Below are 15,429 nucleotides of genomic sequence, written 5' to 3'. Positions count from 1 at the left end.
TCATCAACAGTGGGTTATTAGTTCCAACAAGAAGTATGACTAAACCCCAAGTGCACACATCCTATGCTCTCAAAGTGGATTGCTTCTTGTTGCATGCCTTGATGGCTGGCTTGAAATAATTAGTTTTCGACTGTCTCTAGATTTAAGAGAGGGAGCTAATTGTGACATTCTAATTGAAAAATATGGTACTCACATACAGTTTATATTTTTGTAGATCTGGCCCTTCTACTTTGTTTCTTGCACGTCAGAGAAGTGGACATTTTTTTGCCAAAGATTTCAGGTTCATATTTCATCAACAATAAAAATGTAGAAGGAAAACTAATTTGGATAGATTTTTTTCCATTACTTTTTCCCTTGATATCAGGTTTACACTTCATCATTCATCAACATTGTACATCAACAACGCGCAGAGGGGATATACATTTCATGACTTTTGATTTCAGTGGGTTATTAGTTCGAACAAAAAGTATAACTAAACCCCAAGTGCACACATCCTACATCTCCACGAAATATATTAAATAAGTAACAAAGAAAGCAATGCACATAGCTTTCCCCGATGAAATCAGCAATTGTTCTCCATGCATCTCATTCCAATCAATTTAGATTACAGGTTCCATTCTGGGAGTGGATGGGCCCCACGCCGAGCTAAGCAAGCAAAAGAATCTCTTTCTCTGTCGTTTGCTTTAGTTAGTTTGGCCTTTACTACTGTTGCTTTGCTTTGCTTAGCCTCCTCTGATTCCATCTCCATCGAACCATCCTTTTCAACTAGCTAAAGCCAGTTTTTGTTTCATTTTTGTTTCATCTTCTTTTGTCTCGGAAGGGACAACTAGAGCACAAAGCCAGGACACAACGGTCGACCAGGGCCATCTGATCAAATATCATGCCACATCGAACGGTGGAGGAACACCGACGTGTAAAACAGAAAGCGGTGCAACGTCGTTCCATATTAAAAAAGGTTGTGACAATGATCTCGGTTGCGCCATGTGGATACACCTGGCTCGTCGAAATCAGCTTGACGAAGACTTTACTTCCTCAAAAGCATTTTGCTACCTTATTTTCATTTTGGTAATTTATATGGGCTCCATATAAGGATGTTTTGAATTGTTCCATACCTGACCAACGTTGGATGTTCCACACCGTTGAAAAAAATTACTGATATCTAACGATGCTGGGGTAATCCCTCAAAGGTTGAATACCAAAGAACGAAAAACTGGTCTGATGCTCGATTTTACATGATCTGGCATCTATTGAAGGGGTGCAACTGAAGGATTTGTGAATATTTTACATGCTTGTCTAATAGGAGAGGATGTTAACCTCCTGCAAGAGGCAGTTCGATAAGGGGTCCCCCTTAAAGTCCTTGTATTGAGTGTTTTTCCTCCTTGTTGACTTCCTTCAACTTCCCTCATCCTTAATTAAAAAGCATAGTACCTATGATATTTGAAAAAAACATGACGTACAGTTAGCTAGCCATATAGCTACTTAATTATCTTGTGTTTTATAAAGAATACTATTTGTCTTAAACTTCTTCTTATTAGAGAGGATGTTGGCCTCCCACAAGAGGCAGTTCGGCGAGAGGCTCCCTTTAAAATCTTTGTGTTAAGTTTTTTCCCTCTATCTTGACTTCCTTTCCTGGTTGCAATTGTGACCATTGATTTAACATTTTCCCATTCTTAACAAAAAAGCAGAGCAACTGATGTGTTCGCCAAAATAGTATGTCTAGTATTTTACTTAGTCATATAGCTAGTTTATTAATTTGTGTAAAAGGGGATTGATATCAAAATCGACACTTCCTCATATAAGTATGAAGTTTTCCGAGCGAATAAGGGACAAAGTAGTAGTTTTCATTAGAACAATGCGAAAACAAGATATTTATTTTTGCTTTGAAAGCATGGGTATTTGGCTTGAAGTAGAAGCAGCACTAGAATAATTTGATCCAATGTTGAAAATAGCAAGAGATAGAAGAATAGACACGACTATGCACCCATATCCAAGAGAACTAAAAGACATCTATAAGTATGGACTACAGTACCACTTGAAGAGAATTAAGAGGAGGAGAAAAGAGAATGATTAAATCATTGGAACAATTTGGTACCCATGCACCCTCCTGCACATATATTCTATTCCATATCGATGGAAAGGAGCCAGAAAGAGAGGAGCTGGAAAGAGGATGGAATCTTGCTCATCTCATCCTCCTCCCGACTTGCATACATATATAATTATATTTTGCATTTGCATTATGCACTTAATTACCTTATGCATGCAATTTAGGTTACTGCTGATTAACCAAAGCACTACTGCCGACCTGTGGATGGATTTGTCAATACCAGATGCTCCCAGTATATAATCAAGGATGGTATGCACTCAGTAAGTTTTGGATCAAGCAGTTTGCTAGCTGGTGGGCATGATGCAATATGGAACTATCTACTTTATGTTAGCCACTAAGAGGGAACAAAACAAAGTAAGCTGCCTTAGGCTGGGGAATCAGAGGAGGATATTTGTGTGGCGGCATGAAATCAGTGATGCATGCATGCATGCAACTGCCGAATTAATTAATTGACTGGTTAAAGCAGTCTAAAGGAGACAAATTAATAATGAGTGATGAGCATTCCCCCATATTTCATGCTTAGCACCTGGTGGTGTATGTTGGGGGACTCGTTTCCACTAATCTAGCTCGACCTCTCAGTAACCAGCCACCACAGACAAAATCATAATTAATCAAGGAGAAAAAAGAGAAGAAAGGTGTATAAAATAGCCCACCACCACACACAGATTTAGAAAGTTTTAAAAAAGGAGCAAAGAGCTTAAATATGAGAAAATCATATTCTGATCCCGAGCTCAAATGCACCATGATGAACAGGATTTTTTTTTTAAAAGTAGAAAATCCAAACAATTCCAAAACTTCTTCCTCAAAAACTACAAATATTTTCCATGCTCAGTAAATTTCAGCACAAAATAACAAAACTAGACGTCATGACAAAAAAGAAAATCAGCACTCCAAAATGTTCACAAAATTAGTAGCAACTCTGGAGCATCGATTTATCTGCCACGACTTCCGCCAATGTCATTTCATACTCAAATTTTATAAGCGTCCAAAGCATTCCTCAAAGTTTACCAAAAAGTTCCGATTTTTTAAATTTGTTTACTATTTTTTTCGAATTTACTGCTTATCAGGGAGCATTAGATACTTCATGTCTGTAAAGGCTAGATATTACCAGACAAGAAGACGTTTGTAAATGGGCATTTGTTGTGTGTGGCAATAGTGCTATAGTAATAAGGATTAAACCATCTGGTGTGAACTTTGGTAATGTGCAATTTTTTGAAGTAAAAAATGGTTTTCAGTTGCCGGAAAGTAGCATGTAGGCGACACAAAACCTAATAAAACTTGAACTTCCAAGATGCTTGTATTGTAAGTAGTGGAGACAGCAAATAAAGCACAAGTGCTTGTATTGTAATTTACTGCTAGTAGTGTTTTTTGGTGCTAATAAAGAAAAGAAAAGATGGAATGTTCTTTCTTGTCTTGCAAACATCACACAATTAGAGCCAGAGAAATAATCAGGGAGGGATGGATGGATGGATGGATGGATGGATTCCTCCTCTGTTGTGTTTGGACGGCTGAAAAGCCTCACCATTCCTTTCCCGCCTATAAATACCATCCCAACCCTCCTCACTCGCTCACTACTTCTCCAACACTCTCTAGATCAAGTAGCCATCTTCTTCTTCTTCTTCAAGATGACGGTGGCGGTGTGCCATGTCATGCCGGCGCTGGACGTCGCTGCTCCTCACACTCGCATGCCGGCGCCGATGCCACCGCCGCAGCAGCTGGACATGTGGGGCGCCATCAACGGCTGCGCCACCAAGCCCGAGCCTCCGGCGGTCAAGCCCAAGAATGGCTACCCGATGGCGACGGTGCGGCGGTCCATGAGCCAAGAGAGCCTCAGCCTCTGCACCGAGAGCCTCGGCTGCGAGACCGGCACCCGCGGCGACTTCCTCGACCTGGCGTCCCTCCTCTACGCACCGCCGACGACCGACGATACCGACTTATTCTCGCCGCCGGCATTGCAAGAAGACAACGAAGAGGAGGAGGAGGTGATGGGGGAGGTGATACTTAGGGAGGTGCAGTACCACCGCGCTCGGCCGCAGCGCGCGTTCCCGCCGCCGCTGCCGTCCATGTCGCGCCGGGGCGGCGACGATGCCGGGCCGTGCCTGCGCGTGCGCCCGCACCGCCGCGACGGCCGCCTCGTGCTGGAGGCCGTGGCCGCGAAGCCCCAGGGGTACCTCCATGCGCAGCGCGAGGGCGGACGCCTCAAGCTCTGCTTCGTGGACTGCTCCTCTGTTCGCGGACACCAGAGGCAGAGCACGGTGCGACCACAGCATGAACACCAGAAGCAGAGCATGGTGGTGGAAGCAGAGGAGGAAGAAGAGGAGGAGGAGGACGAGGTGGAGGTGGTGGACAGGGGCACGGTGGTGGAGGTGGTGGCGGCGTCCGGCAAGGCGCAGCGGTGCTCCAGGATCGTCATCAACAAGTTCGTGGGCGGCGCGCCGGCCACCACCGACGCCCTGAACGCGATCCCATCCCCATCGCGCGGCTCCAGAGCCGCCGAGGAAGAAACCGCTCATCCAGCGACGCCGGGGCTGCGCCGGGTGCCCTCGTCCACGACGACGCTGGCGGCCGCGGTGGCCGCCGCGTCCACGGGCATGCAGCCCGACGAGGAGGACGAGGAAGAGATCAACGACGAGGAGGAAACCGAGATCGCGCCGCTGCTGTTCACGTCGCGGGTTGGGGATCGGGAGGAGCTGGTGCAGAGCGTGCGGCGGTGCCGGCAGCTCCGGCAGCGGCCGCTCTTCATCGTGGAGCCCTACTCCATCGTCGCCGCCTGATCATTGATCCAAACAAGATGCCCGCCATTGCTAGTAGTTAATCAATTGATCAACGACTAAGATTTTCAATCTAGTAGTACCTAGCTAGTTGTTGCTAAGATCATCCATCGATCGATCAGTATGTAAAATGCAGCTTTGTTCTTGATGTCCTATCAAATTGAGTACCATCAACCTGTCTACAGGCTTGATTCGTTTCTTATGTAGGAGTACAATGCTAGCTCTAGCTTAATTCTGTGTGCTAGCACAAGGTTTCTGTAGGGCAGAATTTATTTATTTGCTTATGTATATCCTCTGTTCTCACTTGAGTTGGTGGAGCACCCCTCTAAAGATTGTACCCTACTAGCTAGGATGATATGGCTATACCTCTTGGCCGTGTGGGTAGCAAGAGGTGTAGCGGCGGGTGGCTCGGGTGAGCCCTTTGTTGGCCAATCTGGGTAGCAAGAGGCGTGGCGGCGGGTAACTCGGGTGAGCCCTTTGTTGGTCGTGGCTGCGCCGTGATCTGGAACTGGGGTTTTAGAATCGTCGTGCACCTCTTCAAGACCTCTTGGTGGCATGGAAGAGCTACCGAGCGAAGGCTCGGTGCTTCGTTGTTGATGAGGGCGATACTCGTGGGTGTTGTTATCTACTTGAATAAATCGTCGTGGTGCTTGTCTTCGTGCCTATGTTTCGGTTAAAAATCCCTGTCCGGTGGCGACACTTGGTGCCATTCAACCCTCCTAAGGGCGTTGTCATAAAGATTAGGTATACTAGGGCGTAGTGTGAGGTGTTCCCGGTCGCCCCGGCCGAAAAAGCTCGACCTGGCCCGACCCATCCTTGCCCACGGGCCGGGCCTGGTATACTTGCCGCCGTGAGGGGCCCGAGATATGGGCAGGTATACTTGTCGCCATGCACATGAGGGGCCGAACACAGAGCATCTGCGGACACCGTGCAAGAGAAGGCTCACTGCTTCAGAACAAACATTGGCCATTGCAGAACTCCCTCGCCAGACCTTCGAACGATAGGGCCGTCTGCTCTCTCGCTCCAGGCCGTGGAGCACCGATTTTGATGACGAGCAGGGGGTTTGGGACGCAATCGAGAAGATCAGATGTAAAATATATGATGCATATGAAACCACGCCACGTCAATGCCGAAGAACCTTCAAGCAATGACCCAAGCCTACCCAAATACATCATCGCTTATTGACTGGAAGGAACCTGATCTCCTTGACAATGCACAAGAGGGTCACAACGCCACGCGATGTTGTTGTTGACTATAGCAATAGAGACATGGGTATTCGCCTGAAACCACGCACGAAGAGGAGCACCACAAAGATGACTTCAAGAAGATAATGATGGCTACAGACATCCAAGATGCTTGTAGATGATGGTGCCAGAATTCAGATAGAGGTACAATCTTTTAGACTGTACTACTTTTGCCTTATAATATAAGAACTAGCCTGCAAAAAATGTCTTACATTTTAGGACGGAGATAATACTTATTATGTTTCATCCCTAATTCAATTATTACTGATGAACAAGTTTTTTTATTTGACCCATTTTTTAATTATTTCCATAATTATTAATGATGGTTTGGTAAGTCCGTCGGTGCAAATTTGTCTCCTCACTTAACATGTACAATTCATAAATAACATTTGTTTTGACATCAAAGTTTGGATTTGAGTTCACTCGTGCCCGGTGCGCTATACACCATACTCTAATAACTTTCGTGGTTTAAGAATGATATAATCCATATCTTTGCACTTCCATCAATTGTTGCACCCTATCTAATTGTCAGATATGTAAAGCTTTTACCATTTACCTCGGTTGCCTAGATCATCAAAATCTCAAGTTACAGAGGATTTAAATACATGATTGGCTAACTAAATAGATAGGACCACAAGACATTTTACATATCAAGCATTTAAAAAAATTGTCAATAGAAGCGGATCCATATAAGTATTTTTTTGACCATTAATCACATCTATCATGGACTAAATGACATATGGTTATTCATGTGAGACGGCTATGAACGAAAATGGTCCACCATGGGTGATTACTACATATGACATTTTAAATTTTTTTTATACCATATGATCCATTAATAGTACATGGTTTATATTGTTAGGTAAACTACTTGTGATGGATTTTCTGACATTTTGAAGTGACTAATATTTTAGTAGTAATTCATACACCAGAGGGCATCTATCGATATATTTGACAAACCTGTCAACTCTAGAACCCTAAGTAAAGATATTTTAAAAATACTAAGATGTGCCATTCATAGATAGATCCTAGGGAACCGACAATCTATGGAGCATTATGATTTTGGTTTTTCTTAACTTTTGAAGATATTTTGTTTAGAGAAGTACTTTGCTCTATAATGTGTTAACCATCACCAAAAAACAAGTTGGTCTCCATGTGGCTTTGAAGTGTAATTTTAATTGTATAAATTTGGGGTTCATACATCAAATAACATATGTTATCTGAATATGTAAATGCAGGTTTAAGTGCTTATTTTGCTATTTATAATAATTATAATACTATATTAATGACCATATAAAAATGCTATTTATAATATGGATATGTCAAATACAATTACTGAACTTGTAATTTTGATGTTTTCCATTAATTTTAACTTGTTGGCCACATATTTTTTGGTTCATGAAGTATCAATTATTAAAATTTACAAGTAAAAAAATCTTATCTTAGTGACTTGAGTCAATAAAAGAAATATGTAGCATCCAGTCCTAATTATATATCAATGAAATGTTATTTTTTTTAATTCCCATTCTCATGATGAATTACAATTGAAGGCATGATTAGTTCATCCTAATCTTATTTCTAGCCCTACTTGTGAGAAATTTGGCATATGTTAGAGGTTTTAGAAAGTCGGTACAATGCTGAATAGGCTATGTTTTGTGTAATACCACTTGTCCGGGCTGTGCAATTTTAGTTTGGAAAATTTATCTGTGTAATTGTAAATTGGGGAATGAAAGTCGGTACAGTAGCTGGATGTGTTGTGCATATCACAAAAATAGTAACTTTATGTTCATAATACTTCCCTAGTTCAAATTTCTTGTGTAAAAAGATGAGACAATAAAAAAATAGATGGGTGAAAAATTAAACCAAATAATTTCTTCGTGAGGATGACAGTAAATTATGGATCAGAAATATATTGTGGAAATAATGTATTGCATATAACGTGTGGTCCAACAAAATGCAAAAAAGTTTTATGGGCCAGAATTTTTGGGCTTGGCCCATTGGGCTTGAAAATTTATATTAATTTTATTGCATCCGAACACGTGCCATGTCATATGTGACGTGTGGTAGATGTCGTTATTTCTGCCATATCATATGTTTGCCACATGGATGATGCCACATGAGCTTAGCCATGACAGATCCTACGTGGATAAGGCACATGGGTAATTACCAAAATTTTGGCCATGACCTAAATGTTTTGGTCATGAAAACAGTGACCAAAACTTTAGAAAGGTCAAGTTTGTTCGTTATTGACGGCCAACTTTGGACCTCCTCATTTTGGTCATAAGAAGGTCATAAATTAAAAATAATGACGATTCAATCACCAAAAAGGAGGGTCATTGTCGACCATATTTCTTGTAGTGCGATCGGCACTAGGTCCGCTACTCCCACAACCGCGGAGCCATGTCATCATGACGCGGGATTGAACCAACGCCCATTGCCACCATAGACCGAGGATGCTTTGCTAGCTGGCATCTGGGGAAAGGAGTCAATGTGAGAGGATAGTGGCATGACTAGATTTGTGTAACACAACGACTAGGGTTTTGGGTTTTGCCTATTGAGGACTATGCGAGCAACCTCATATGTTTTGCTAAATGCAAGTCAAAAGAAAGTAAAGCGGCAGGATTCCCGATGGGTGTTTTAGATACCCCCACTTAGTGCAAGCCGACCAACCTATCACATAATTTCCTCATCGTTGTCATCTTTATCGATCATTAGCACCCGCGACTAGAGGTGTTGTTCTTCCACCTTAGTTTATGGCAATTGTCGGTCTCATGCTGCTTCGATAACCCCCTAGACATAGAGGCATAGTTCTAAAAAACGGACTAACAATTGAATTAATGAGGCTACCAGTTTATATTTTTACAGGTACCGGTTCAACAGTGATAGAAAACCAGACAGACAATTGAACCGCTGAGGCTACCTGTTTATGTTTTTACATGGTCGTACTGCACGTTCAACTGGGTCAATAGCGACAATTTTTTTGGAAAATTGAAGTTATTTTTTCTAAATACCGTCCTCTAGTTGAATTAATGCAAACAATATTGGTGGTAATATATTAATAATCACTAACTGTAGGTATCCCAGTTGGTATTGGGCCTATAGGCATGTGGTGGATCAATGTCAAACGTTTGATTCTTGGTTTGCCGATGATTTTGTTGACATTTTGCTGGTTTCGGTCTATTTAAAAGGCCGACACACTTAAAAAACTAGATGATGCCTCGGTTCTAGTTTCTTCTGGTGGGACCGCCGGTCCGATCCGGTTTGAAAAATTAAGCTTGGATGCCATAAGATCTTCTTCGACTCCATTTCACCCTCCTACACTCAGCCCTAGGATACTCGCGTACTAGCTCTACTAGGTACAATTTGTAACTTGTCCACAATACACGCTAAAATGGGGAATATACTCTAAACTCGTCGATAGGTTTTTTTATGAAGGATGACGCTTAGATGAAAATACCATGAAGAGTTGAACGGCGAATAAGCAACATCGTAAGCATAACGGCGAAGTTAAGTATTAATCACAAGAGCAAAAGTGGAATGCTAGATTCTGATGGTTGGCCGATGTTTTCTTTTTGGCAAGGGAGTGGTCGACATATGTTGTCCTACACTACATATACTTAAGGATATGATTGAGTTGACAATAGTATGAAAAACGCAGGGCGAATAATCCGCCTTGTAAGAGCCAATTACCAAAGTATTAAGCATGACAACAGAAGTGAAAATGCTAGATTCCAATGGTCGACCACGATGTACTTAAGTAGTACTTCTACGTAAGAGCACCAGGGAATGACAAATGGGTGAAGGGCAGGGAAGCAGAAAGGATGGAATACTCCTGCTAGCAGTTAGCTGGCCTCTCACAGTCTCACTGATCTTAGTTAGGCCCTGTTCGGCAGCTCTCCGCTCCTGGAGCGGCCGGAGCGGAGCGGGCAGCCTGTAACGTATTTTATGAGAGTCGTAGAAGTGCCGCTCCGTCCGTTCCCGTATTTTACGGAGCTGGAGGGTTACCGAACATGCTCTTAATTAAGTATTTCCTCCCTAAAACGATCTAAGTGCTTTTATTTTTCTTTACAAAGGGAGTAAAATTAATATATGCATGCGGAGTCAAAGAAGAAGAAAGAAAGAAAAGGCAATTTGCAAATTAAAGACCCTATGTACGTACAAATATATATTCCATGGAATACCTAGGCCGGCCGGCTAGGCTTAGCTAAACGTCTATACTTTAAGGGTGCTTTAGTCTGTGCACCCCAATATTATAGGTGTAATGATAATACCATATTTTTGGCACATACAGAGTATCATTAGTTTAATTATTTAGCTAGAAGCATATATATGAAGGTACCGTAGTGGCCGGTGCATCAAAAATAAAGCCTGGCATGCAGAAACCAGGAGCACAAAAATTAAGCTAGCAGCAAAAAATTATACTTCAATATTTTCAAAAAATTCTGATTTTTTTTATGGGTGTTCTTGTTAGTGTCACAAGCATGCCTGATAATTTTTGTGCAAAATGGAACAGTGTTGTTTCGTCGGTGAAAATAAATAAATTTGAAATGACATTTTGGGAAGCATTTGGTGTTTCATTTAGGTTTTTTTGCACAGGCTACAATATTTGAACTTTTTGCCTAAAAAATTTCAGATAGCATTTGGATGTGACAGAAAAACATATAAAAATTTTGTTGGGATTTTTTTGACATTTCAAAAATTATTTTTGACAGGCAGGAGCACGTGCTCCCGGGAGCCGAATTGCATTTCCGTTTACAAAGGAAGTACATTGTATGAATCGAATCATCTCCATTTCAAATACTCCCTCCGTTCCTAAATATAAGACATTTTAGATATTTCACTGTAGACTAGATACAGAGCAAAATGAGTGAATCTACATTTTAAAATATGACTACATACATCCGTATCTAGTTTATAGTGAAATTTTTAAAATGTCTTATATTTAGGGGCGGAGGGAGTATTATATATTTTACCAATATACTCCCTCCGTCCCAAAATAATTGTCTCAAGTTTAGTACAATTTTATACTAGAGCTAGTACAAAGTTTTTGGGACGGAGGGAGTATGTCGTTATTCCTATTCATTTGATGTCGTATCTAGGCGATGCATACAATAATTGTAGGGAAAGCATCAAAATCAACCGACTAATTATCATGAGACATAAACCGCGCGCTGCGTTTGACACGTGCCCCTTGGCCACATCCATCGCTTCCTCAGCCCCATCCGGCCTTATCTCTTCACCCCCTTTCTCGGGGCTGCAATGAAGTGTCGGTGGGGCTGCGAGCGTCAATAGTGCTGCAATGGAGCTTCGCCGGCGCATCGCCGGCGTCATGCGGATCCAGTGGAGCTTCGGTGCTGCAATGGAGCTTCACCAGTGCCGGCGGTGATGCGTTGCAGCTTTGTCTCGCCGCCGGAGGTTGCAATGGAGCTCACTGTGGTGTTGTTGTTAGGTGCTGCGCTCGATGTTGCCATCCGGATAGCATCCGACGGCTCTGGTGGTGCGTCAGATCGGACGTCCACTGCGCCAGATCAAACGGTTGGCTCGGCGGATGATTTTGAGGAGAAATCATCCGCCTGATCTGTAGCAGTCACCATCATTTTATTAATTATAGATCAAATTTAATAAAGTAATGTATTAAAAAGTTTGACGTCATCATTTTAACAATATATGTCGTTATTCCTATTCATCCGATGAAGGTGTGTACATTGTCTCAATCAAACATGTATCGAGCGAGTAGACATAATGATAGTTTGATACTCAATTTGATAGGACATCAAGAACAAAGTTACATTTTACATACTGACCGATCGATGGATGATCTTAGCAACAACTAGCTAGGTACTACTAGATTGAAAATCTTAGTTGTTGATCAATTGATTAACTACTAGCAATGGCGGGCATCTTATTTGGATCAATGATCAGGCGGCGACGATGGAGTATGGCTCCACGATGAAGAGCGGCCGCTGCCGGAGCTGCCGGCACCGCCGCACGCTCTGCACCAGCTCCTCCCGATCCCCCACCCGCGACGTGAACAGCAGCGCCGTGCTCTTCTCCTCCACGTCGTTGATATCTTCCTCGTCCTCCTCGCCGGGCTGCATGCCCGTGGACGCGGCGGCCACCGCGGCCGCCAGCGTCGTCGTGGACGACGGCACACGGCGCAGCCCCGGCGTCGCTGGATGAGCGGTTTCTTCCTCGGCGGCTCTGGAGCCGCGCGATGGGGATGGGATCGCGTTCAGGTCGTCGGTGGTGGCCGGCGCGCCGCCCACGAACTTGTTGATGACGATCCTGGAGCACCGCTGCGCCTTGCCGGACGCCGCCACCACCTCCACCACCGTGCCCCTGTCCACCACCTCCACCTCGTCCTCCTCCTCCTCTTCTTCCTCCTCTGCTTCCACCACCATGCTCTGCTTCTGGTGTTCATGCTGTGGTCGCACCGTGCTCTGCCTCTGGTGTCCGCGAACAGAGGAGCAGTCCACGAAGCAGAGCTTGAGGCGTCCGCCCTCGCGCTGCGCATGGAGGTACCCCTGGGGCTTCGCGGCCACGGCCTCCAGCACGAGGCGGCCGTCGCGGCGGTGCGGGCGCACGCGCAGGCACGGCCCGGCATCGTCGCCGCCCCGGCGCGACATGGACGGCAGCGGCGGCGGGAACGCGCGCTGCGGCCGAGCGCGGTGGTACTGCACCTCCCTAAGTATCACCTCCCCCATCACCTCCTCCTCCTCTTCGTTGTCTTCTTGCAATGCCGGCGGCGAGAATAAGTCGGCATCGTCGGTCGTCGGCGGTGCGTAGAGGAGGGACGCCAGGTCGAGGAAGTCGCCGCGGGTGCCGGTCTCGCAGCCGAGGCTCTCGGTGCAGAGGCTGAGGCTCTCTTGGCTCATGGACCGCCGCACCGTCGCCATCGGGTAGCCATTCTTGGGCTTGACCGCCGGAGGCTCGGGCTTGGTGGCGCAGCCGTTGATGGCGCCCCACATGTCCAGCTGCTCCGGCGGTGGCATCGGCGCCGGCATGCGAGTGTGAGGAGGAGCGACGTCCAGCGCCGGCATGACATGGCACACCGCCACCGTCATTTCGAACGATCTACACAAAGGTCGCAGCCGAAGAAGAAGAAGAAGAAGATGGCTACTTGATGTAGAGAGTGTTGGAGAAGTAGTGAGCGAGTGAGATGAGTGAGGTGGTGAGGTGGGTTGGGAGGGTATATTTATAGGCGGGAAGCCTTTTCAGCCGTCCAAACCCAACAGAGGATGAATCCATCCATCCATAATTATTTCGACGGCTCTAGTTGTGTGATGCAAAACTAGAAAGTACATTCCATCTTTTCCTTCCTTTTGTAGTAGTAAATTAAGTGGATGTAAATTAAGTGTAAATTAAATGGATGTCAATGGATGAGGTAGGGGCATTTCGGCTCAAGCATCCCACTGTCTTGTGCTCTGTTCTTTTGTGGATATTCATGTTAGCGTCGTAAACATGCTTAACAATTTTCATGCGAAATAGAGCAGCAGTGTTTTGTGGGTGAAAGAAAAAACAAATTTGGGATGAAATTGGGGGTAACATTTGGTGCTGAATTTGTGTTTTTTTGCACAAAATAAAATGTTTAGTATTTTTGCCTAAAAATTTACAGCTAGCATTTGGATGTGACTATGAATACATAGGGACTTGCTAGGATTTTCCTTATCATTTCAAAAATCATTTTTCACATTCAGGAGAATGTGCTTCCGGGAGCCAAATTGGATTGCCATTTATAAAGTTGCACCAGCTAGTACTCCCTCTATAAACTAATATAAAGAGTGTTTATAGATAATTAAAATAACGATCTAAACAATTTTATATTAATTTAGGGAGGGAGTATTTAATATTCTTCTTGTCTGGTAGTTTCTTGCCTTCATAGGTATGCAAGCACATAGGTAAGTGGAAACGAGTCCACCAGCATACACCACCAGTGCCAGGCATGTAGCATGGAAAAATGCTCATCACTCATTATTAATTCGTCTCGTTATGTTTGCCTTAATTAATCAATTACTCCGCCACTGATGTCACCCCGCCACACAAATATCCTCCTCTGATTCCCAGCCTAAGGCAACACCTACTTTGTTTTGTTCCTTCCTAGTGATTAACATATAGATAGTTACATATTGCATCATGCCCACCAGCTAGCAAACTGATTGTTCAAAATCTTACTTAGCGCATGTCAACTTGTGGTTGGATGGCAATAAGGACAACGGTATTCCTAGCCCTGGTCAAGGTTAGTCCTAAATGTGACGGTGGTGCTCGTATTTTTAAATTTTATTTCAGGCCGTTCGACGATATGTTTTCAATGCAAAGAGACATTTTCGTCGACTATAAAGATGTGTGTGTCGACTTTATCAATTTGAAGATGATTTGCTCGCTCAGTTTTTTAAAGGTGCTCATAAGAATGTGGGCGTGTGTGTTCATAAGGATATGGGTGACTGTATGTGCGTATGTATGAGCGTCTGCATATGTATTGTGTGAAAAAAAATATTATTTAGTACGTGTCATCCATAATGATGTACTACAGGGAGCATCTGATATTAATGTTCTTTTTCCATATGCATGCATGGTCACTACTAGGTTGTTGACAAATCCATTCACAGGTCAGTAGTAATCTAAAATGCACGCATAAGGTGATTAAGTACATAATTCAAATGCAAAATATAATTATGTATGCGAGTAGGGAGGAGAATGAGATGAGCAAGATTCCTTTCTCTTTTCAGCTTCCCTCTTTCTGGCTCCTTTCCATCGACATGGAATAGAATACATATGCAGCAGGGGGCATGGGTACCAAATTGTTCTAATAATTTAATCATTCTCTTTTCTCCTCCACCTCTTAATTCTCTTCAAGTTGCACGGTACTCTGTGCTTACAGATGCCATTTAGTTCAGTTGGCTATGGGTGCATAGTCGTGTCTCTTCTTCTATCTGGTGATATTTTCAACATTGGATCGAATTATTCTATGGCTCCTTCTACTTCAAGCCAAATACCCATGCCTTGAAAGCAAAAATAAATATCTTATTTTTGCCTTGCTCAAATGAAAACTACTGCTAGCTAGGTCTCTAATTTGCACTGAAAAGTTCAAACTTTTATCAGAGGGCCCCGGATTTGACATAAATCCCTTTCAAAAAAGAAGACAAATAATATTGTCTATAAACCATAGATTAAAGTTAATTGTAAGACATACTTTCTTGACGAGCACGGTAGGTGCTCTGTGTTTTCATTAAGAATGGAAAAAGTACAATCAGTCCGGATTTTGATATAAACCCCTTTCAAAAAATCAAGACAAATAGTATAATCTATAAAA

At 43.6% G+C, this 15,429-nt stretch overlaps 1 protein-coding gene across 1 annotated transcript; it reads right to left on the bottom strand.

Moving 5' to 3' along the window:
• Nucleotides 1-11,874: 11,874 nt before the first annotated feature.
• LOC123452552 (protein FAF-like, chloroplastic) lies at nt 11,875-13,183 on the bottom strand. Its single transcript, XM_045129215.1, has one exon. It carries the CDS (start codon nt 13,181-13,183, stop codon nt 12,038-12,040), a length of 1,146 nt encoding a protein of 381 aa, XP_044985150.1. The 3' UTR covers nt 11,875-12,037.
• Between the last annotated feature and the right edge of the window lie 2,246 nt (nt 13,184-15,429).

This window comes from Hordeum vulgare, chromosome 5H, assembly GCF_904849725.1.
Source record: "Hordeum vulgare subsp. vulgare chromosome 5H, MorexV3_pseudomolecules_assembly, whole genome shotgun sequence".
NCBI lineage: Eukaryota > Viridiplantae > Streptophyta > Magnoliopsida > Poales > Poaceae > Hordeum > Hordeum vulgare.
Note: the sequence above shows the minus strand (reverse complement) of the source record. Positions and strands in the feature narration are given on the sequence as shown.